This window comes from Ranitomeya imitator, chromosome 2 (assembly GCF_032444005.1).
Source record: "Ranitomeya imitator isolate aRanImi1 chromosome 2, aRanImi1.pri, whole genome shotgun sequence".
In the NCBI taxonomy this organism is placed as follows: domain Eukaryota; kingdom Metazoa; phylum Chordata; class Amphibia; order Anura; family Dendrobatidae; genus Ranitomeya; species Ranitomeya imitator.
This window is the reverse complement of record NC_091283.1, coordinates 132,822,209-132,844,002: the sequence shown is the minus strand read 5'-3', so window position 1 is coordinate 132,844,002 and position 21,794 is coordinate 132,822,209. Positions and strand designations below refer to the sequence as shown.

Here is a 21,794-nt window from a genome sequence, read left to right as displayed (position 1 = left end):
GAACATGAACTAGACAGATAATTCCTACTAGCTAAAAAAAAAAGCTTAATGTATTTAACGTCAGCTGTTAAACCTATATCCTCAATCATCTGTTCTTTTTTTATTCATGCAGCTAAAATGTGGAGCTTGTGGAGCAATCGGACATATGAGAACAAACAAATTTTGCCCATTGTACAACCAAACAAACGCTCCTCCATCGAATCCGGTTGCAATGACTGAAGAACAGGAAGAGGAGTTGGAAAAAACCGTGATACACAATGACAACGAGGAGCTGATCAAAGTGGAAGGAACCAAAATAGTTTTGGGCAAGCAACTCATTGAAAGGTATGGCAGTGGCAAAACACCACACAAGGCTTTGCACTGTGTTGAAGAATATTCCTCTATTTTTCTAGGAGGGCATCACCATGTGACTTGAGCTCATTATCAGTAAATATATTTTCTGGATCTTCAATGGGGGACACAGGAAATCATGGGCGCATGCTGCTGCCACTAAGAAATACACTTAATGAGAAAAGTGGCTTCTCAGCAGGCTACACCTGCCTACCTACCCCGTTTTGCTTAGTGTCACGAGGCAGACAGAGACAGGTTTGGGTCTCAGACATGTGTCTACCTGTTATTTTCTACAATGTACTAGTCTTCTTATCCTCTAAGTAGGGACACTTAAGACAGAGAGGACAGTCTGCAAAGTATCACTGGCTTACCTTGGCCTGTACCCCCAGCTGCCATCATGCGCCGATGTCTCTCCATTCCTGGTCCCCTTCTATTTGCGACATTCATGTTTTTCGTAGGGCATACTCTATCTGCATATCCTCAGAGGACTGGTCTTCCTGGAGGGTCCCCCGTTGTTCGCTCGACATCCTCTCCCTTCTGGTCTTGGTAGCAGCTTCCCTGGCGCCCCTGCTACAGCCAGAACTCTAATTTAGGACCCGGTTTGTGTTGCAGCCTAGCCTGCTCCAGTGGGTCAAGCCTCCACTCCTATCTTCCCACATGGTCTCATTTTCCACCTCTTGGTTTATGTCCATTGCTTCCTCGCCTCTAGATGTCTTTTTTATTCAAGAACGCTCTCTATTTGAGAGCCCACTACTACTGTGTTTTTCCCTCTGTCCTGCTGTCTCTTCCTCCCTATCATGTCTCTTCCCAAAGGGGACCACACACTTAAGCCCACTTGGCTTCACTCATTTTGCCTGCTCCTCATGTAAGCACAGCGACCTGCTCTGCTTACTTTTGCCCATCTCACCTCTTCCCCATACTTCCAGCTCAGTACCCCTTCGTTGCCTGCAACATGAGTGTGGCCCCTTCCTAACAGGTGTCCTTACATTCAGCGGCTGAATTGCCTAAGGTGTTTCAGACCTTGACTACCTTTATGAAGCGTCTGCCTATGTCTAGTGTCACCCCCAGTACTGTGACTACTGCCCAGAGTGAGACCGAACCACCAGCTACTCTGCACCCATATATCAGATCGGGTCAACGTTCCAGGTGGCCTCAAGTGAGTTCACTAGGTTTTCTCCTATTTCCACGCCTCCCAGCGTGCATTCGCCATTTCACTTACTTGCCTCCACTACAAAAATTGGACCATCATTCCCACTGTGACTCAGATATGCAGACTAATCAGCCACTCAAGCTAAAGGTACCTTCGCACATAACGATATCATTAACGATATCGTTGCAACGTCACGCTTTTTTGTGACGTAGCAACGATCTCGCTAACGATCTCCTTATGTGTGACAGCGACCAATGATCAGGCCCCTGCTGGGAGATCGTTGGTCGTGGGGAATGATCAGGACCTTTTTTTTGGTCGCTGATCACCCGCTGTCATCGCTGGATCGGCGTTTGTGACGCCGATCCAGCGATGTGTTCACTTGTAACCAGGGTAAATATCGGGTTACTAAGTGCAGGGCCGCACTTAGTAACCCGATATTTACCCTGGTTACAATTGTAAAAGTTAAAAAAAAAACCAGTACATACTCACATTCCGATGTCTGTCACGTCCCCCCGCCGTCAGCTTCCCTGCACTGACTGTCAGCGCCGCCGGCCGTAAAGCAGAGCACAGCGGTGACGTCACCGCTGTGCTCTGCTTTACGTCCGGCACTGACAGTCAGTGCAGGGAAGCTGACGGCGGGGGACGTGACAGACATCGGAATGTGAGTATGTACTGTTTTTTTTTTTAACTTTTACAATTGTAACCAGGGTAAATATCGGGTTACTAAGCGCGGCCCTGCACTTAGTAACCCGATGTTTACCCTGGTTACCCGGGGACTTCGGCATCGTTGAAGACAGTTTCAACGATGCCGAAGTCTTTCCCCGGATCGTTGGTCGCTGGAGAGAGCTGTCTGTGTGACAGCTCCCCAGCGACCACACAACGACTTACCAACGATCACGGCCAGGTCGTATCGCTGGTCGTGATCGTTGGTAAGTCGTTTAGTGTAACGGTACTTTTAGAGTCATAGTTAACAGTTTTGTTTGCTCTGTGATCCAATCCCTGAATGTAAAGGAAGAAGCTCTATCTCTTCCTGCAGAGACAATGTCTTTCAGGATGGTTAGGTGTACCGCCAAAGGTTTTTAGAAACACACAGTTCAGCAAACTGCTAGACAAGGAATGGGCACAGCCAGAGAAACGCTTCACTTAGGTGAAGACACATGTAACTACTATACTGTTCCAGTGGCTCACATTACGACCAAGTTTCCCCCTCTGTGAGTGGCTAATTGTGCAGACTTCATCCAGCCGTCTATGAACTCATCTGCCTACTGTTGGGTACTCCAGACATTGATCTGATGGCACTCAGACTGAACCACAAGGTCCCTCGGTTCATGTCGAGGTCTTTCAACCTTCCAGCAATTGCCTCAGGCACACTGGCAATTCCATGGTCCCATCTCTCCTTTCCTTATCTGTTCCATCCTCTGACCCAGCTACCAAAGTTGCCCAAGATCTTCAAATCAGAGGGGTTTTCGTCATCCTCATGGCACCGGATTGGCCCAGAAGATCTTGGTACGTGTCCATATTCAACCTTCTCGCAGACATACCGTTGAGGCTTCCGGATCGTCCAGATCTGCTTTGCTTTTGCACAGTTTTGCCTTCCACTTTTGTCCTTTTCGAAAGAACTTAGCTTACAGGATTCAAATTTTTACTTTCTTTTAGGGTGTGGCACAATTGACCCCCCATTTATCAGACTTGCTTGAACCTAGGGGATCTGAATATGGTGCTAGGCAGCTTTTAAAGTGCTCTCCTTTTGAACCGATTCAGGATATCTCCCCACTTTTCCTTTCCTCGAAGGAGGCCTTCCTTTTAGTGATCACTTCCATCGTGTGAGTCTCTGAGTTTGCTGCTCTCTCCTGTTGGACAAAGGGGTCATGCTTCTGATGCACTCTTTTCTTCCTAAGGTGGGCTCTTATTTCCACCTTAATAAGATTGTGCTGCCTTCATCCTTCTCCCTCTCATCCCGCTTAGTGATCCTTTACACAAGTTGGACTTGGTCAGAGTCGTGCATCACTACCTGTTGGAGACGGCCTTTTACACATTTTCACACCCCTTGTTTAAAGGGAACCTGTCATTCCCCCCCAGGGCCTATTAAAGTAAAAGAGGCACGTTCAGCAGCACTAAGGCTGCATTCTGTGAAGGTGGCTCTTATGTTTATTATCCCTAGGAATGCTGAAATAATGACTTATAAATTTCCTGCCATACCTCTATTGAGTCAGGGAGGTATGTTTTCTCCCCTGACTCAACCGCCTTGCAGCCATCAATCATCCCCCTTTTTCCTCCGGGCGCCGCCTCCTCTCTTTGTCGTGATGTCACCGGCGCCTTCGTGTAGCCGAGGCCCCAGATCCTGCCCCGCAGTCTTTTATGATGTATTCACACTGCGGGGCTGGGAATCTGGCGTCTGCGCAGTGGAGCTGGTCACCGTGCTCCATTGAAGATAATGCCGAAGTCTCGCGAGGTGGCTTGGGTGTGTGACAGGTTCCCTTTAACATTTAGGATGGCTGCCATAGAGGTCACTCCGCCTCTGAGGCTGCCATCACTGTTCTACCAATCTGGAAGCTTATTGAGCAAACCCCAAGTTATAACTCACCACCCAGGCGGTGGCGGCTTCTTGGGTGGTTCGGCATCAGCCTTCTGTTGTATGGCTTTGCAAGGCTGCTACCTGGTCCTCTGTCCACAACTTCTCCAGATCTTGACACCTTCATTTCTTTCTCACTTCATTGGGGGACACAGGTAACCATGGGTGTATGCTGCTGTCGGTAGGAGGCTGACACTATGCAAATAAGGAAATGTTAACTCCTTCTCGGCAGTATACACCCTCCGACAGGGACAATGAAACTCTGTTTTTGCTTAGTGTCTGTAGGAGGCAGACCTGGATCTAACCTCGAGATCCGCATTATTTTCTTTGAAAGTGTTTTTGTGTTTTATTAATCATTTCCCTTTCCCTTTCAGATTCATGTCTTCGGGTAACAGGGTGCACATTCTCACCCTGTTTTTCCCACATTTAAGCGACCGAGAGAGCAGTGTGGTACTCCCCGCATTACCCACTATCGGACCCGCTGGCAGGACTTCGTCCCCTGTCACCCTTATGATTCGCTCGCACCTGAACACGACCCGCACAGAGTCAGTTTGGACAAAGGATCCAGAAAGAGAACTGTCTAGCTCCTCATCCAGTTCTCCGAACCCGCGGCACCATCTGGAATACCCCTCTCCACCCTTTCACCCTCCACTGAGGCAGACGTCGGGTCGGATGTACTTTCGCACACAGAGTCTGATTCAGATACAGATCAGACATCTGGCACGCAGGACATGGTAGATAGCCTTATTTCGGCTATTATTCAAACCCTTGAAGTTGAGGAGGATTCCACCTCCCAGGAGGACTCCGTTTCATTCAAACAGGTGAAATGGCCCTCTAGAGTTTTTCCCAATCACAAAGAGTTTGAGAATACTATCTCTAGACACTGGGAACAACCTGGAAAATGTTTTCCAGGAAGAAAGCGTCTGGATATCTTGTAGCCCTTTAATCCAGAGCTAGTCAGCAAATGGTCTGATTTCCCTAAGGTAGACCTACCTGTGTCTCGTCTATCCTCGCAGACAGTTCTGTCTATCCCTAATGCAGTGTCTCTTAAGGACACTACTGACAGGCAAATTGAGGCTTTAACCAAATCAGCCTTTGAGGCGTCCGGCGTCTCTCTCTGCCCGAATTTCGCCTCCTCTTGGGTGGCAAAAGCCGTGTCTGCCTGGGCCAAGATACTTCGCAGGGGCATCGTTGCCTCGGCTCCTTCGGAGGAACTACCTGATTTAGCTGACCAGATTGCACATGCAGGGAAATATCTGTTAAATGCCTCCTTGGATGCGGCTGCTTGTTCCGCAAGAGCAAACAGCAACATCATTGCCATTTGCCGTCTCCTTTGGCTGAAGGTGTGGAACGCTGACCTCACTCACTGGCCTCCCGTTCCAGGGCTCCAGGCTCTTCGGCACTAAGCTAGACCAGATCATCTCAAACGCTACAGGTGGAAAGAGCACCTCTCTCGCTCAATCCAGGCCTAAGCGCCCCTTTAATCGTAGGGGACCCCAGTCCCTTCTGGCCCTTCTCCTTCTCTGGCGGTTTCTCCCAGCAGGAGCGTTCTTCCGCTCAGGGGGAATGGAGGAAACCTTCCTTCAGGCCTACCCCTCACTGGAGGGCTAAGAGCCGTTCCTCTAAACCTTCCTGATCTCGCAGCTACAGATTCTCTTTCAAAATGACGGGTCACCCCCACCTGGAAATCTTTCCAGGATGGGAGGCAGGCTTCTTCTGTTCACAGAAGCTTGGTTATCGGTAGTCGACGACGCCTGGGTCAGGGAGATCGTCACATCAAGATACAAAATAGAATTTTCTTCGCCCCCAGGAAGACGTTTCTTCCTCTCCCGTCCACCCAAGCAGCCGTCCCATGCCTCAGGGCTCCTCCAGGCCATGGATGCCCTCTTCACCTCAGGAGTGATCGTTCCTGTTCTTTACCACGAGCGGTTTTTGGGGTTTTACTCAAATCTGTTTGTGGTTCTAACAAAAGACGGCTATCTCCGCCCCATTTTTGATCTCAAACAGTTGAACTGCCACCTTTGGGTTCGACACTTCAAGATGGAGTCACTGCGCTCGGTGATCTCTTCCATGGAACCGGGGGAATATCTGTTCTCTGTGGACATTCAGGATGCGTACCTACACATTCCGATTTGTCAGCAGCATCAGAGGTTCCTGCGTTTCGCGATCCAGGAAAACATTACCAGTTTACAGCTCTCCCGTTCGGCCTAGCGTCCGCCCCCCAGGGTCTTTACGAAGGTAATGGCAGCGGTCATGGCCATCCTTCGTTCAAAGGGGATCCTCATAATCCCCTATCTCGACGACCTTCTAGTCAGGGGTCCGTCGCATCGGGACTGCGACCAGAGTCTCCAGATCACTCTGGACACGCTGGATAATCAACAGGGATAAGTTGACCTTGATTCCAACTCAACTCCCCGAGTTCCTGGGCATGGAATTCAACACCATCTAAGCTCGGGTCTTCCTCCCGAAAGAGAAGTTCTTCTCCCTCCGCCAGGGCATCAAAGCCTTAAAGCGCCCAGTCCCTCTGCCTCTACGGCTCTGTATGAAAGGTCTAGGGAAGATGGTCACTTCCATGAAAGCAGTACGCTACGCTCAATTTCACTCTCGCCCTCTCCAGCTGGCTCTCCTGTCTGCCTGGCACAAGAACTTTCCCTAGATCGCCCAATTTGCCTTCCTCTCAATGTGAGGCAGTCTCTCACTCGGTGGATGCTTTCCGCCTCCATGCTGCGCAGGAGGTCATTTCTCCCCCTCGCCTGGCAGATCACCACCGACGCCAGTCTTCAGGGGTGGGATGCGTTTTTTCTCCATCACACAGCGCACGGTCGCTGGAAGGTTCAGGAGACCCTTCTCCCCATCAATCTCACGGAGATCAGGGCGATCTTCCTCACCCTCCTCCGCTGGCAGCCCCTCCTCGCGGGAAATCCGGTCTGCGTTCAGTCGGACAACGCCACGGCCGTGGCTTACATAAACCATCAGGGAGGGACTCACAGCAAGCAGATCATGAGGGAGGTGTCAAACATTCTACGCTGGGCAGAGAACCACATTCCCGCCATCTCAGCTCTCCACATTCCAGGGGTGGACAATTGGGAAGCCGACTTCCTCAGCCGTCAGAGCCTCACGTCAGGCGAGTTGTCTCTCTATCCCACCGTCTTCAACCAAATAACTCAGAGATGGGGAGTTCCGGACGTGGACCTAATGGCCTCCCAAACGAACCACAAGGTTCCCCAGTATGGAGCCAGGTCTCGGGACCCGATGGCTGTCTGTTGCGATGCCCTGGTGATCCCCTGGGCCCAGTTCCACATGCCCTATCTGTTTCCTCCTCTTCTCTTGATCCCAAGGGTCATAAAAATGATAAAGGCAGAGAGGGTCCCCGTTTGCTTAATAGCTCCTGATTGGCCTCGCAGGGCCTGGTACGTGGAGCTAGTAAACATGCTGTTGGACGTCCCCTGGAGACTCCCAGACCGTCCGGATCTTTTATCGCAGGGGCCCCTCTTCTCCCCGAATTCTCAGTCTCTGAATTTAATGGTATGGCCATTGAGGCCGCGGTCCTAAAGGACGCATGTTTTTCTCACAGCATCATACAGACCATGATAAAAGCTAGGAAACAGGCTTCTTCTCGCATCTATCATAGATGTTGGAAGGCCTTTTTCCGATGGTGCGATGACAACAGCTTGTTCCCTATGGTTTTTCCCTTCCTTCAGTCCTTGGCTTCCTTCAAGCGGGTCTCGATTCGGGTCTTTCTTTGAGTACTTTAAAGGGCCAGGTCTCCGCCCTGTCCATCCTTTTCCAAAGGGACCTAGCTTCCCTTCCACAAGTTAGGACCTTCCTCCAATGTGTTGCCCACATAGCACCTCCTTATCATTCCCTGCTTGAGCCATGGGATTTCAACCTCGTTCTCGGCGCTCTCCAACGCGCGCCTTTTGAACCAATCCAGGACATTTCCTTTTCTCTCCAATCTTGGAAGGTGGCCTTCCTGGTCGCCAACACCTCTATTAGGAGGGTATCCGAGTTAGCGGGATTATCCTGCCGTTCTCCTTTCCTAATTCTGCACCAGGACAAAGTAGTCCTGCGGCCTGTTCCTTCATTTCTACCAAAAGTATTTTCGGCTTTTCACATCAACGAGGACATCGTCCTTCCTTTCTTGTGCCCTTCCCCGGTTCATCCCTTGGAGAAATCTCTCCACAAGCTGGATTTGGTCAGGGCTATCCTAGTCTATCTTACCAGAACTGCTTCTTTTCGCCAGTCCGATCCTCTGTTTGTCGTCTCTGAAGGTCGTTGAAAACGGCTCCCCGCTTCTAAATCCACTATTGCTCGTTGGATTCGATATCATGTTGTCCCCTTAAAAAGTATAAGTTTAATCAAGAATTCTTTAAAAAAATACCACTTCCCAGTGAAACAGAAAAAAAAAAAATAAATAAATAAAAAATAAAAAATATACAAATATGGATCTCTAATGTGCACCTATCCTAATATAATAACCCTACGCTTACCTACTGTCCCTTCCTAGCAGTGGAGGTTGGCACCCTGATAGATAATTTGGCGCCCCCACGCCGCGGCGGCTGACACCTGCTAGCCCTATTACGAACCTAACCAACTAAAGGAGGGAAAACAATGAGCAATAAAAAGAGTTGAAAGAAAGCGTGAGGTAAGAAAAATACATATAGGTGCACAAAGAATACCAATATAGCCCCCTTCTATATTGGAATCTCATGTAGGACGATTCAAGCATTAGGAAAGGCAATAGAAGCGAACAAATCCGTATGCTCGAAAAAATCTACCAGTCCTACTGCACATTTCTCAGGGATATAACTGTGCAAAAATAATGAGATAACCATAGAAGGAAGGACATATATTAACAAAAGACCTGGTTCAGTCTAAAATATAAGATATAACATATGTATGGCAACACCTCCCTCGTAAGGGCTAATAAACAGTAGTTATAATCAGCGCTTTACAGGATGTTCAACAGTATTATATATTCTCAGTATAACTCCTGTTATAGTGATTAAAAAATGCTCAACTGTTCTTTGGTATGTACAACCACCAATGCGCTATTATAGCCAATGATAAATGCCTATACGGATTTGTTCGCTTCTATTGCCTTTCCTAATGCTTGAATCGTCCTACATGAGATTCCAATATAGAAGGGGGCTATATTGGTATTCTTTGTGCACCTATATGTATTTTTCTTACTTCACGCTTTCTTTCATCTCTTTTTATTGCTCATTGTTTTCCCTCCTTTAGTTGGTTAGGTTCGTAATAGGGCTAGCAGATGTCAGCCGCCCCGGAGTGGGGGCGCCATATTATCTATCAGGGTGCCAACCTCCACTGCTAGGAAGGGACAGTAGGTAAGCGTAGGGTTATTATATTAGGATAGGTGCACATTAGAGATCCATATTTGTATTTTTTTTTTTTTTCTGTTTCACTGGGAAGTGGTATTTTTTAAAGAATTCTTGATTAAACTTATACTTTTTAAGGGGACAACATGATACACAGTCTTTAAATTTCCCTTCTTTGATTATTATTTTGTACGTTTCTGCTCGTTGGATTCGATCAGCGGTTCTGGAGGCATACCGCGTTCAGGATAAACAGCCTCCTCCCGAGGTGAGGGCTCACTCTACCCGGGCTGTGGGAGCTTCTTGGGCCGTTCGTCACCAGGCTTTGGCTTTGCAGGTTTGCAAAGCTGCAACGTGGTCGTCCCTTCATACCTTTGTACGGTTCTACAAGGTGCATACTCAGGCTTCTGCGGATGCAGGCCTGGGTAGGAAGATACTGCATGCGGCGGTTTCCCACCGGCCGGCCAAAGTCTTCTTTTCTCTGACTATTTTTTTTCCCACCCTTGGGACCGCTTTTGCACGTCCCATGGTTACCTGTGTCCCCCAATGAAGCGAGAAAGAAAGATGGATTTTCCCTTCCCCCATGACAGCACACCTGAGAGAGTGGATCCGCCCAGTCAGGACAGGAAACCCTACTGAAAATAAAAGGGCGGTACCTCTCTGTCGCTTCAGTTAGGTTTCCTGTCCTGACAGGGACCCTCGTGCTGAACACGGCGGAGAAGTTTCCACTTACCCAGTACCCGTCCCGGCGTGGAAGAACAGGCAGCACTTGTGCGTCAGTGTTCGGGTTCTGGATGCGCTGTCCGCAGGTCCTCCGGGGCTTTGCGTCCGAGCGGCGTCCGTGCAGCACGGTCGGATAGGCGGGCTCCTTCCGTGGCTGCCCTCCTGTCTCTGCCGGCGTCCAGGTGCGGCGGCCGCTTTCGGGTCGCCCGTCTGACGTCACGTGCAAGGCACTCTGGGAATGGGCGTGCCCGCGTGATGTCGGAGGCGGGCGCCGGATCCAAGATGGCGGCGCCCATGAAGAAAACGCCGGCCAGTGGTATAGGACTCCGGCGGCGTGGCAGAAGAGGGGAGGGGAGTGCAGTGGATCCCCCATAAAACGAATGATGACCACAGAAGACACGCTCATGCCCAAAAAGCTTCATCATGGAAGTGGGGCAACAAGAGCAGCAGCTGCAGCCGCTGTCACGGCAGCAGCAGCCGCATCAGGAGCTCTCACCAGATGCCTTGCTGAGCCACCAGGAGCAGCCGCTCAAGTGGTAGGAGCATCAGTCGTCCTGTCCGGCAAGACTCTTCGGCGTCCAGAAGGGACGCTGCACTTGCATCTGTCCAGCCTCCGAAACCGGTACCCTTGACTGTCAGCGGTGGTGAGTGATCTACGTGAATGTCACCCTTATGGTAACAGGGTCCATTTTTTCTGTTTGATCACTAGGGGTCGAGGAAATCTAGCGGCAAAGCAAAGAATCGAGAATGTGCCCTTTGTAAAGTTCCGCTTGCAGTTCAGTGGATGAAGGACCTCTGCGCTGACTGCATTAATAAAACTATACAGGAAGAGACCCCTAATTTTGCCACTAGCCTTAAAGCCATAATACAGGCAGAGATAAGACTCCTTAAAACTGGCCCTTAAAAAAAAAAAAGGGAGGAAAAGCTGCAAGGTGTCTACAGATTCGGATACCTCTCAGAGACAGGAGAGTCATAAATCATCCCGGGCTCCCTCTACCTCCTCCGCCTCTATCCAGTCCTCAGATTCCTCCTCAGACAGTGATACAGGGGGTCGACCATGTTTTCCAACTGAGGATGTAAAAAAACTAGTTAAATTAGTCAGGTCTGCAATGGGTCTTAAAGAGGAGAAGACACCTAGGTCACTTGAGGATGTCATGTTTGGCGGGTTAGAAGAAAAAAGGAAACGTACGTTTCCAGTCAATTCAAAAATCAAAGCATTGATTGAAAAAGAATGGAAAAAACTTGAGAAAATGGGTACCTTGCCTTCTTCATCAAAAAGGAGATATCCTTTTGAGGAAAAAGACTCCGAATCCTGGGAGAAAATCCCTAAAATTGACGGTGCGGTGGCGAAATCTTTGAAAAAATCTTCCCTTCTATTAGAAGATTCAGGTGTCCTAAAAGACCCGCTTTACAAAAAAGCAGATAGTTTTTTGAGACACATCTGGGAAGCTTCGACTGGGGGCTTGAAACCAGCAATAGCTTGGACATGTACGGCTCGTGCTCTCATGGTTTGGCTACAGCAGATAGAAGATCAGCTAAGGGATAAAGGTCCTAGAAGTGATATCCTTGCGAATATATCCTTAGTGCAAGGAGCGGCAGTTTTTTTGGCAGATTCCTCTGCGGATTCTGCAAGATTAACAGCTAGAGCAGCAGGCTTGTCCAATGCGGCAAGGAGAGCCCTATGGCTTAAAAGTTATCCGGGGGATTTGCTGTCTAAACATAAACTCTGCTCCATCCCATGCGACGTTCAATTCCTCTTTGGAAAAAAGCTAGAAGAGATCTTGGAACATACAGGAGATAAAAAGAAAGCCTTTCCAAGTTTCTCTAGAGCAGAGGTCCCCAACTCCAGTCCTCAAGGCCCACCAACAGGTCATGTTTTCAGGATTTCCTTTGCATTGCACAGGTGATGCAATTATTACCTGGGCAAAACTAAGGAAATCCTGAAAACATGACATGTTGGTGGGCCTTGAGGACTGGAGTTGGGGACCTCTGCTCTAGAGATCCCAAAAAACCTTTCTTTCGGAGGAGAAGATATAACAGAGGTCGTCCCCCAGGAGATAGGAGAAATTGGAACTTTAAAGATAAAAGGGGATTGGGCTATATGTTCAAAGGGCCCTCTACATCAGCAAAAAAATCCCCCCAATGACATTACATCAGAGGTTGGAGGAAGGCTCCAACTCCCTGTAGGAAGTCCCAGCAGGAGCAATCTGCTCTGGAAACAGAAGTCCTCGGACTTGTTCACAAAAATGTTTTGCAGGAAGTCCCGGCTCGGGAGGAAGGAAGGGGGTCTTTCTGATACAAAAACCAGATGGTTCCTGGAGAACCATAGTCAATCTAAGAAAGCTCAATCAATCAGTTGAGAACTACTCCTTCAAGATGGAGTCCATCAACACAACCACAAAACTTCTGTTCCCTCACTGCTTCATGGCAGTAATAGACTTAAAAGATGCATATTATCATATCCCAATACATCAGGAATATCGCAAATACTTGAGAGTAGCGCTCTACATACAAAACCAAGTGAAACATTACCAATATACAGCCCTTCCATTCGGCCTGTCTACAGCTCCCAGGGTCTTCACCAAGGTGATGGTAGAGGTAATGTCATACCTCCGATCCCGGGATGTGGTGATTGTCCCATAGCTGGATGACTTCCTTGTGGTAGGGAGGACAGAGACCCATTGCTCCCATCAAGTAACAGTTGTAACATCAACTCTAATAGAGCTGAGATGGATAATAAATATCCCCAAATCAAAGTTAGTTCCAGTAAAAGTCCAGTCCTTCCTAGGATTAATACTGAACTCCGAGCGTCAGCTCTGCCTCCTTCCGGAGAACAAAGTAGCCAAAATAATCAGCTTGACCAGTACAGCAATACATCAGCCAGCGATGACCCTAAGAAATGCAATGTCCCTACTAGGCTCATTAACGTCTTGCATTCCGGCTGTAGGATGGGCACAATTTCACCTGAGACAACTGCAGTGGGAAGTTCTATCAGCTCAGAAACTGTTAAGAGGGCATTTGGAAGGAAATCTATGTCTTTTTCAGGGCGTAAGAGATTCCCTAATTTGGTGGACTGTGAGGGAACATCTCACAATGGGGGTCCAGTGGCAGAAACCAGTCGAAGACATCATCACGACCGACGCAAGCGGTATAGGTTGGGGGGCTCATCTGAGGTCTCATTCAGTACAAGGAACCTGGTCTTTCCAAGAAAGGAATTATGGCTCAAACAAAAAGAACTATGGGCAGTGGAAAAGGCCTTGAAACAATTTCTCCCCTTGCTCCAGGGCTGCCATACACGAATCATGATGGACAATCGAGCAGTGGTGGCTTATATCAATCACCAACGGGGACGAGATTCCGGGGCCTCATGGAGGTCTCAAATCTACTTTTCCAGTTGGCAGAACAACACCTGTCGCCAGTACACATAAGGGGTGTAGAAAACACAGGCAGACTTCCTGAGTCGCAGAGGTCTGAGACAGGGGGAATGGCCCTTGAACCCCGAGGTTTTCCAACAAATAATACAAGCCTGGGGTACACCAGAAATAGACTTATTTGCCCCCTCACACAACAAAGTAAAAAAATGTTGCTCCCTAAACCCAAGAGAACATCCTTTTGCAGTAGATGCCCTGCTAATACCATGAAGGTTCTGTCTGGCCTACGCATTCCCCCCGATAGTGATGATTCCAACAGTAGTCCGGAAGATCAGAGAAGACCGAGCAAAAAATAATACTCATAGCTCCATTCTGGCCAAGAAGGCCATGGTTCTCCCTTCTAAGGCAGATGTCATTAACAGACCCATGGATTCTGCCAGAAGTTCCGGACCTGTTAACCCAGGGACCAGTGACCCACTCTCAGGTGAAGGGTTTCCATCTGGCAGCCTGGAATTTGAGAGGGCGTTACTGAGTCGCCAAGGATTCTCACCAGGGTTAGTCTCCACCCTTTTGAAAAGCAGAATGCCTATAACATCTAGAATCTACAGAAGGATGTGGAAAAAGTTTCTTGACTTCCTGGGTGAACCGTTGGGGAATGTAGCTCCAGTGGGACCAATCCTAGAGTTCCTGCAGGCAGGGTTGCAACTCTGATTAGCAATTAGCACCCTTAAGGTTCAAGTTTCAGGCTTGGGGGCCCTATACAACTGCAACCTGGCATCAAATAGGTGGCTTTCACGATTCGTAAAATCCTGTGGCAGGTCTAGGCCGGTTATTATCCCAAAAATCCCTCCTTGGGATCTAAATTTAGTCTTAGAAGCCTTAACAAAAGACCCTTTTGAGCCTTTGCAGGAGTTGTCACCTAAATTACTCATCCTGAAAACAGTCCTACTGGTAGCCCTAACATCGGCCCGTAAGGTAGGTGATTTACAAGCTCTGTTGATATGCCCTTCTTATACTCAGGTTTTTGACGACAGGATAATTCTAAGACCAGACCTGACGTATCTCCCCAAGGTGGTCCTAAAATTCCATAGGAGTCAGGAGATTACTTTACCATCGTTTTGTAATAATCCTAAAAATCCTGGGGAACAAAAGTTTCATATGTTAGATGTAAGAAGATCTATGTTACAATACATGACCATGACTAGTCAGTGGAGGAAAGACCAAACCTTATTTGTAGCCTTTCAGGGTAGTAAAGGGTGTGGCGTAGCTAAAAGTACCATTGCTAGATGGATCAGGGAGGCCATTAGTCTATCCTATTTTGCGAGTGGCACTCCGGTTCCTGGTGGCATCAAGGCTCACTCCACCAGAGCCGTGGCTACCTCCTGGGCAGAGAAAGCTGAGGTATCGATTGACCAAATTTGCAAGGCCGCTACCTGGTCCTCACCCTCAACTTTTTTCAAACACTACCGGCTAGACCTTTCCTCCTCTGCTGACTTAACCTTTTTTTTTATAGGAATTTATTCACACCTTCCATTTGTGTTTTCTTCTAGTGCGGATGAGGTTCGTAGGAAATCCTTGGTCTTGAAGTTCCCTAAGCAGCAGTTACCCCAGAAGAAGAAGAGAAGAGTGGGAAGCACTGTGCATTGTGATTACTTGAATGTAAGACTTTCAACATGATTCATCTGCTTAACCCCTTTCTGACATATGACGTACTATCCCGTCGAGGTGGGGTGGGCCCGTATGACCACCGACGGGATAGTACGTCATATGCCATCGGCCGGGTGTCAGCTGACTATCGCAGCTGACATCCGGCACTATGTGCCAGGAGCGGTCACGGACCGCTCCTGGCACATTAACCCTGGGAACACCGCGATCAAACATGATCGCAGTGTTCCGGCATTATAGGGAAGCATCGCGCAGGGAGGGGGCTCCCTGCGTACTTCCCTGAGACCCTTGGAGCAACGCGATGTGCTCGCGTTGCTCCGAGGGTCTCCTACCTTCTTCTCCCTGCAGGCCCCGGATCCAAAATGGCTGCGGGGCTGCTTCCGGGTCCTGCAGGGAGGTGGCTTACCAGCGCCTGCTCAGAACAGGCGGCGGTATGCCTGCAGCCCTGCCTGTCAGATCGCTGATCTGACACAGTGCTGTGCACAGTGCTGTGCAAAGTGTCAGATCGGCGATCTGACCCTATAACATGATGCCCCCCCAAAGCAATGTTGTAGTGTAAAAAAATAAAATTCACATGTGTGTAAAAAAAAAAAAAAAAATAATAATAAAATTCCTAAATAAAGAAAAAAAAATATTGTTCCCATAAATACATTTCTTTATCTAAATACAAAAAAAAAAACAATAAAAGTTCACATATTTAGTATCCCCGCATCTGTAACGACCCGACCTATAAAACTGTCCCACTAGTTAACCCCTTCAGTGAACACCGTAAAAAATTTTTTTTATCATACCGCCAAAGAAAAAGTAGAATAACACGCGATCAAAAAGACGGATATAAATAACCATGGTACCGCTGAAAACGTCATCTTGTCCCGCAAAAAATGAGCCGCCATACAGCATCATCAGCGAAAAAATAAAAAAGTTATAGTCCTCAGAATAAAGCGATGCAAAAATAATTATTTTTTTTATATAAAATAGTTTTTATCGTATAAAAGCGCTGGGGTTAGGGTTGGGGCTAGGGTTAGTGCTAGGGTTGGGGCTAGGGTTAGGGTTGGGGCTACAGTTAGGGTTGGGGCTAAATTTAGGGTTATGGTTAGGGTTTGGATTACATTTACGGTTGGTATTAGTGCTAGGGGTGTGTTGGATTTAGGGGTGTGGTTAGGGTTGGGATTAGGGTTTGGGGTGTGTTGGAGTTAGGGGGTGTGGTTGGGGTTAGGGGTGTGGTTGGGATTAGGGTTAGGGGCATGTTCGGGTTAGGGGTGTAGTTAGGGTTATGGTTAGAGTTGGGATTAGGGTTAGGGGTGTGTGTGGGTTAGCAGTGTGTTTGGGTTAGGGTTTCAGTTAGAATTGGGGGGTTTCCACTGTTTAGGCACATCAAGGGCTCTCCAAACGCGACATGGCGTCCGATGTCAATTCCAGCCAATTCTGCGTTGAAAAAGTAAAACAGTGCTCCTTCCGTTCCGAGCTCTCCCATGCGCCCCCAAACAGCTTTACCCCAACATATGGGGTATCGGCGTACTCAGGACAAATTGGACAACAACTTTTGGGGTCAAATTTCTCTTGCTACCCTTGGGAAAATAAAAATTTGGGGGGTTAAAAAACCCTTTTTGTGGGAAAAAAATTATTTTTTATTTTCACGGCTCTGTGTTATAAACTGTAGTGAAACACTTGGGGGTTCAAAGTTCTCACAACACATCTAAATAAGTTCCTTGGGGGGTCTAGTTTCCAATATGGGGACAGTTGTGTTTTTTTTTTACTGTTTAGGTATATCAGGGGCTCTGCAAATGCAATGTGACTCCTCCAGACCAATCCATATAATTCTGCATTCCAAACGGCGCTCTTTCCCTTCTGAGCTCTGTTATGCACCCAAACGGTGGTTCCCCTGCACATGTGGGGTATCGGCGTACTTGGGACAAATTGGACAACAACTTTTTGTGTCCAATTTCTCCTGGTACCCTTGGGAAAATACAAAACTGGGGGCTAAAAAATAACTTTTGTGAAAAAAAAAAAAAAAGATTTTTTATTTTCACGGCTCTGTGTTATAAACTGTAGTGAAACACTTGGGGGTTCAAAGCTCTCACAACACATCTAGATAAGTTCCTTAGGGGGTCTACTTTCCAAAATGGTGTCACTTGTGGGGGGTTTCAATGTTTAGGCATATCAGGGACTCTCCAAACGCGACATGGTGTCCCATCTCCATTCCAGTCAATTTTGTATTGAAAAGTCAAACGGCGCTCCTTCCCTTCCGAGCTCTCCCATGCGCCCAAACAGTGGTTTACCCCCACATATCAGGTATCAGCGTACTCGGGACAAATTGCACAACAACTTTTGTGGTCCAATTTCTTCTGTTACCCTTGGGAAAATACAAAAGTGGGGGCGAAAAATCATTTTTCTCTATCGCCTTTCATTGGGGGACACAGGAACCATGGGTGTATGCTGCTGCCACTAAGAGGCTGACACTATGCAAATAAAAAAGTTAGCTCCTCCTCTGCAGTGTACACCCTACCGACAGGAAGTAGGATATTCAGTTTAGCTTAGTGTCAGTAGGAGGTGGACACGGGTCTTTCATTAGACCCTTATCTACCTCAATGTGCGTCGTTTCTTTTCAGATTTTCTGGAGGGATACAGGGTGAACAGTCACACCTGTAGTCCCACAATACGGACTATGAGTACGGCGTGTACTGCCACCCCGTATCCTCATAGATCACCCACCAGGACCAAGATCCTAGCACACAAGCGTGCTTAGAAGTCCGGTCCTGGCTCCGTCCCCCACCCACTCGCCCACCAGAGCCTGTCGGTTGGAGGAGACGAGGACGTCCATCAGCTCCCTGGATGTCTGATATTTTCCCACAGAATGAGGTTAGTAAGGACGGCGTGGGATTTTTTAGGTGAGTATTCCAAAGTACCTCTGGGTCCTTCATCAGTTCCAGGGTAGTTATTTGGGGGTCCCTTGGGATTTTTTCCAGGCTGTATTGACCTGGTTGACATTTTCTCATGGGGCGGGGGTCGTCGCCCCATTAGCGTGGCAGCCGCGCTGTTCTTGGCCTTACAGGCGGCCACGCTGCCTTTTTCCCCCGCACTGTGCTCTGTCCCGATGCGGCGGCCTCTGCCTTTTTTCCCCCTGCGGCTGCACTGTTTCTGTCCTGGCGCGGCGGCCTTATGGTAGCCGCGCCGATTTCCTTGCGGCCGCACTATTCTTTTCTGACACGGCGTGGCCGCCTCGCTGGCAGCCGCGCCGCTTTCTCCTGCGGCCGCACCGCTTTCTTCTGGTGCGGCGGCTTTGCAGGCACCGCCGCCGCTTCCTCCTACGGCCGCACTGTGCCCTTTTACCACGGCACGGCGGCCTTGCAGGAAACCGCGCCGCTTCACCCGCCGCCGCGGCCCTTCCCGGCGGCCGCCGGCCTTAAATTTAGGCCCCGGCTTCTTCCGGGGCCTACTTCCGGCGCTGCGTCTCCTCCCACTTCCTTTCCCTCGGGCGGGCTTTTCTCCCGCCCGACTATTATCGGCAAGCTCCGCCCACCGCCGCCATCTTGGTGCTCCTGGCCTGGCGGTTAAGCCCCGCCCACCACTCCCAGGCAGCCACAGATGCTTATTTCAGTGCCAGGAACGTTTTTCTTTGCACATCCTAAGAGTGCAAATTCCTGGCATCCTCGCATCTCCCCACTGCTGTTCTTCAGACCTGCAGCAAGTTTCGGACAAGAGTGCCCCAGATGTGTCTGCCTGTTCTCCTAGGGGCTATCGTTCCTGAGGAGCATCTTCAAGGCCGTGCAACCTTCCATCTGGATCCCGCAGTGTCTGCCGTGAGTACCTTTGCACCGCAGTTTGTCTCAATCCCCGGTCCCCTAGTCTTCTGACATTTACCTCAGGGGCCCGTTCGGTCTAATTTTAAGGAAGGTCACTCCCGACCTCCTACTTTTTCCTGTGCCTTAGTGAAACACTTTCAGGGTGCGTCTTGTAACCGCAAGCTTCCCTCAGACAGGCCTGCAGCAACCCACATTATGTTCACCACCCAAGACCCCCCCTGCTGCTCCGCCTCAGAGCGAAGTCCCCACCCCAGGCTGGGCCTCCCCTCTGTCTCTATCAATAGCGGATCTCACACGGGTGTCCCAGACCCTTGTGTCCGTGCTCGATCGGTTGCCCCTGCAGACTTCCGCAGTAGCCAGCGGGTCGCAAGAAGCTCCGTCCGAGTCTTCCAATACAGGCCGTGAAAGATCCAGACAGGAACGCTGGTCTGAGTTCTCTCCTCGGTCCATCTCGCCCCACGGTCCTTCTCTGTGGTCGACTTCCCCCTGATCCTCCCCCCCCCCCCTGAGTAAGGCGAGGTTTTTCTCTGATGCGCCTTCGGAGGATAATTTGGGGCCGGAGTCTAACCAAATCATAACATGAGGGATATGGTTCAAGGCCTCATTGGAGCGTCCAATCTGACCTGTGGCATCAAAGATTCCTCGACGGAACCCGCAGATCAGGCGGTTTCGTTTAGACGGTCTAAATTACCTCCCAGGGGATTCGCTCCTCATCCTGAATCGAGGAGCTTCTGGCCAGAGAAAGAGCGAATTCGACCAGACGTTCTCACAGAGACAAGCGTCTTGGAGTCTCATATCTCTTTCCTCCGGACCTCATCGCCAACCGGAATGAGAGGCGTTAGAGAACGACCTCTCCCTCTGTGGATCCGCCGCTGCTAGACTTGCCACCAACACAGTCTTCACGCTGTCCGGTGGGGAGACTCTGACAGATTCCATCGATAGGATCATGGAATCCTTCGTGAATTCGACTTTCGAAGCTGCCGCATCATCTCTATGCCCGGCTTTCGCTTCCACTTGGGTTTCGAAGTCTGTATCCGAAGGGGCTAAACAACTCCGTTGGGGCATTCAGGCCGGAGCTCCACCAGACTGGATGGCGGAAGTTTCCACCCAGATTACTCACGCCGGGGAATAATTTGTTCCCTGGACGTCGCGTCTTCAGTACAGTAATGTTGTTGCCAGCCGTCACTCTGTTTGGCTCGAGTCATCAAAGAAGTCCCTTAAGGGCCTGCCTTTTTCAAGGATCACGTCTTTTCGGTTCCAAGCTGGACCAAATTACTAAGGAAGCCACTGGCGGCACCAGTTCTCTTCCTAGGCGGCAACTTCGGTCCTTTCGGCTTTTCTCGTCGCTTTGCAGCATCAGATTCCTTTTTCGCAACAGCAGAGGCCTCAGGCACGTTAAGAGAAGAAGGTATTCTTCGACTCACTCCTTCCTGGCGTTCCCTCTACTTCTAAGGTGGATTCTCCAGGTCCAGGACTGGAAGTTCCACCTAGGCATGACCCACGACTAGACTCCAGCCCATTTCCCAGGCTGGGCAGCCGTCTCCTGTTCCTCAGGGACGTCTGGGTCTCCTCAGTAGAGGACGCATGGGCCAGGGAACTTGTATCCTCTGGATACAAAATAGATTCATTTCACGGCCCTGGGATCGTTTTCTTTGAATCCCAACCTCCAAGAGACCCCGCTCTAGTCCCGGGTTTCTTTACAGCCATTGTTTCCCTCCTTTAATCCGGGGTAATCGTTCCCGTCCCAGAACAGGAACGGTTCAAATCTCTTTGTACTGAAAGAGGACTACACGGTTCGTCCCAGTCCGGATCTCAAATTGCTTAACAGGAAGTCTCGTCTTGAAACACTTCAGGATGATATTCCCTCATTCAGTAATCGCTTCCATGGAGGCTCAGGAATTTCGGTTTCAGGCTCCCGAAAGTCTATCAATCTTCCCCGACGCTCTAGCCGTTGCGGGTGGCTCGTCAATAGGAAGAAGTTTCGTCTTGTTCGGCGCCTCGTATCTCTGGGCATGTTCTTCGTCACTTGTCTGACCAGAGTCTTTCTTCCCGAAGACACGATTTCCCTCCTTTGTCGGGAAGTTCGCTTGCTCCAGGGTTCTCGGCTCCCCTCCTTTCCGATGGGCCATGAAGGTCCTAAGGAGGTTGGTTGCAACATCGGAAGCAATTTTCCCTTCGCCCGTTTCATTCAAGACTTCTTCAGCAGGCTATTCTATCACAGGGGGACACGTCTGTCTTCTCCCTGCATCGTCCGATCCGGCTTTCTCCCGGGTCAAACGGTTCCTCGACTGGTGGCCGAGGTCACTTCTCTTATCCCAGAGCAGATCCTTCACAGCATATCCTTTCTTCCAGTTCCCTGGCAGGTGGTGACGACGGACGCCAGCCTGCTCGGCGGAGGCGTGGGGCTTTGTCACCTGTTCTTTTCAGGGTTGTTGGTCGGCGCAGGAGTCCTCTCTACCGATCAATGTCCTCGAGTTCCGGATCATCTTTCTGTCTTTCACTGGATAAGGATTCTCAGCAGCCTGCCAATTCGAATCCAGACAGACAATGACACAGCAGTGGCATATGTCAACCTCCAGGGATGGACTCTGAGTTCTCTGGCCTCTGCCGAGATCCCAGGATCCTCCTCTGGACAAAGGCTACGGTCCTGGTGAGATCCGCAGCGCATGTCCCCGGCGTGGACTATTAGGCCGCCGACTTCCTCGGCTGCGAGGGCCTCGCGGCAGGGGAATGGTCCTTACTTCAGGAGGTCTCCTACCTGATTGCTCTTCGATGGGGGACTCCAGAGGTGGACCTCACGGCGTCCCGATTGAACAGGAATGTCCCTCGGGTCGTCCCAAGGTC

At 49.5% G+C, this 21,794-nt stretch overlaps 1 protein-coding gene across 1 annotated transcript in view; it reads left to right on the top strand.

Moving 5' to 3' along the window:
- TAF1 (TATA-box binding protein associated factor 1) overlaps positions 1-21,794 on the top strand; it is a 102,589-nt gene that overhangs the window by 44,837 nt on the left and 35,958 nt on the right. Inside the window, exons 26-27 of the mRNA XM_069747263.1 lie at positions 113-324; positions 15,033-15,141. Coding sequence (XP_069603364.1) covers positions 113-324; positions 15,033-15,141 — 321 coding nt within the window. The remainder of the gene's footprint in view (positions 1-112; positions 325-15,032; positions 15,142-21,794) is intronic.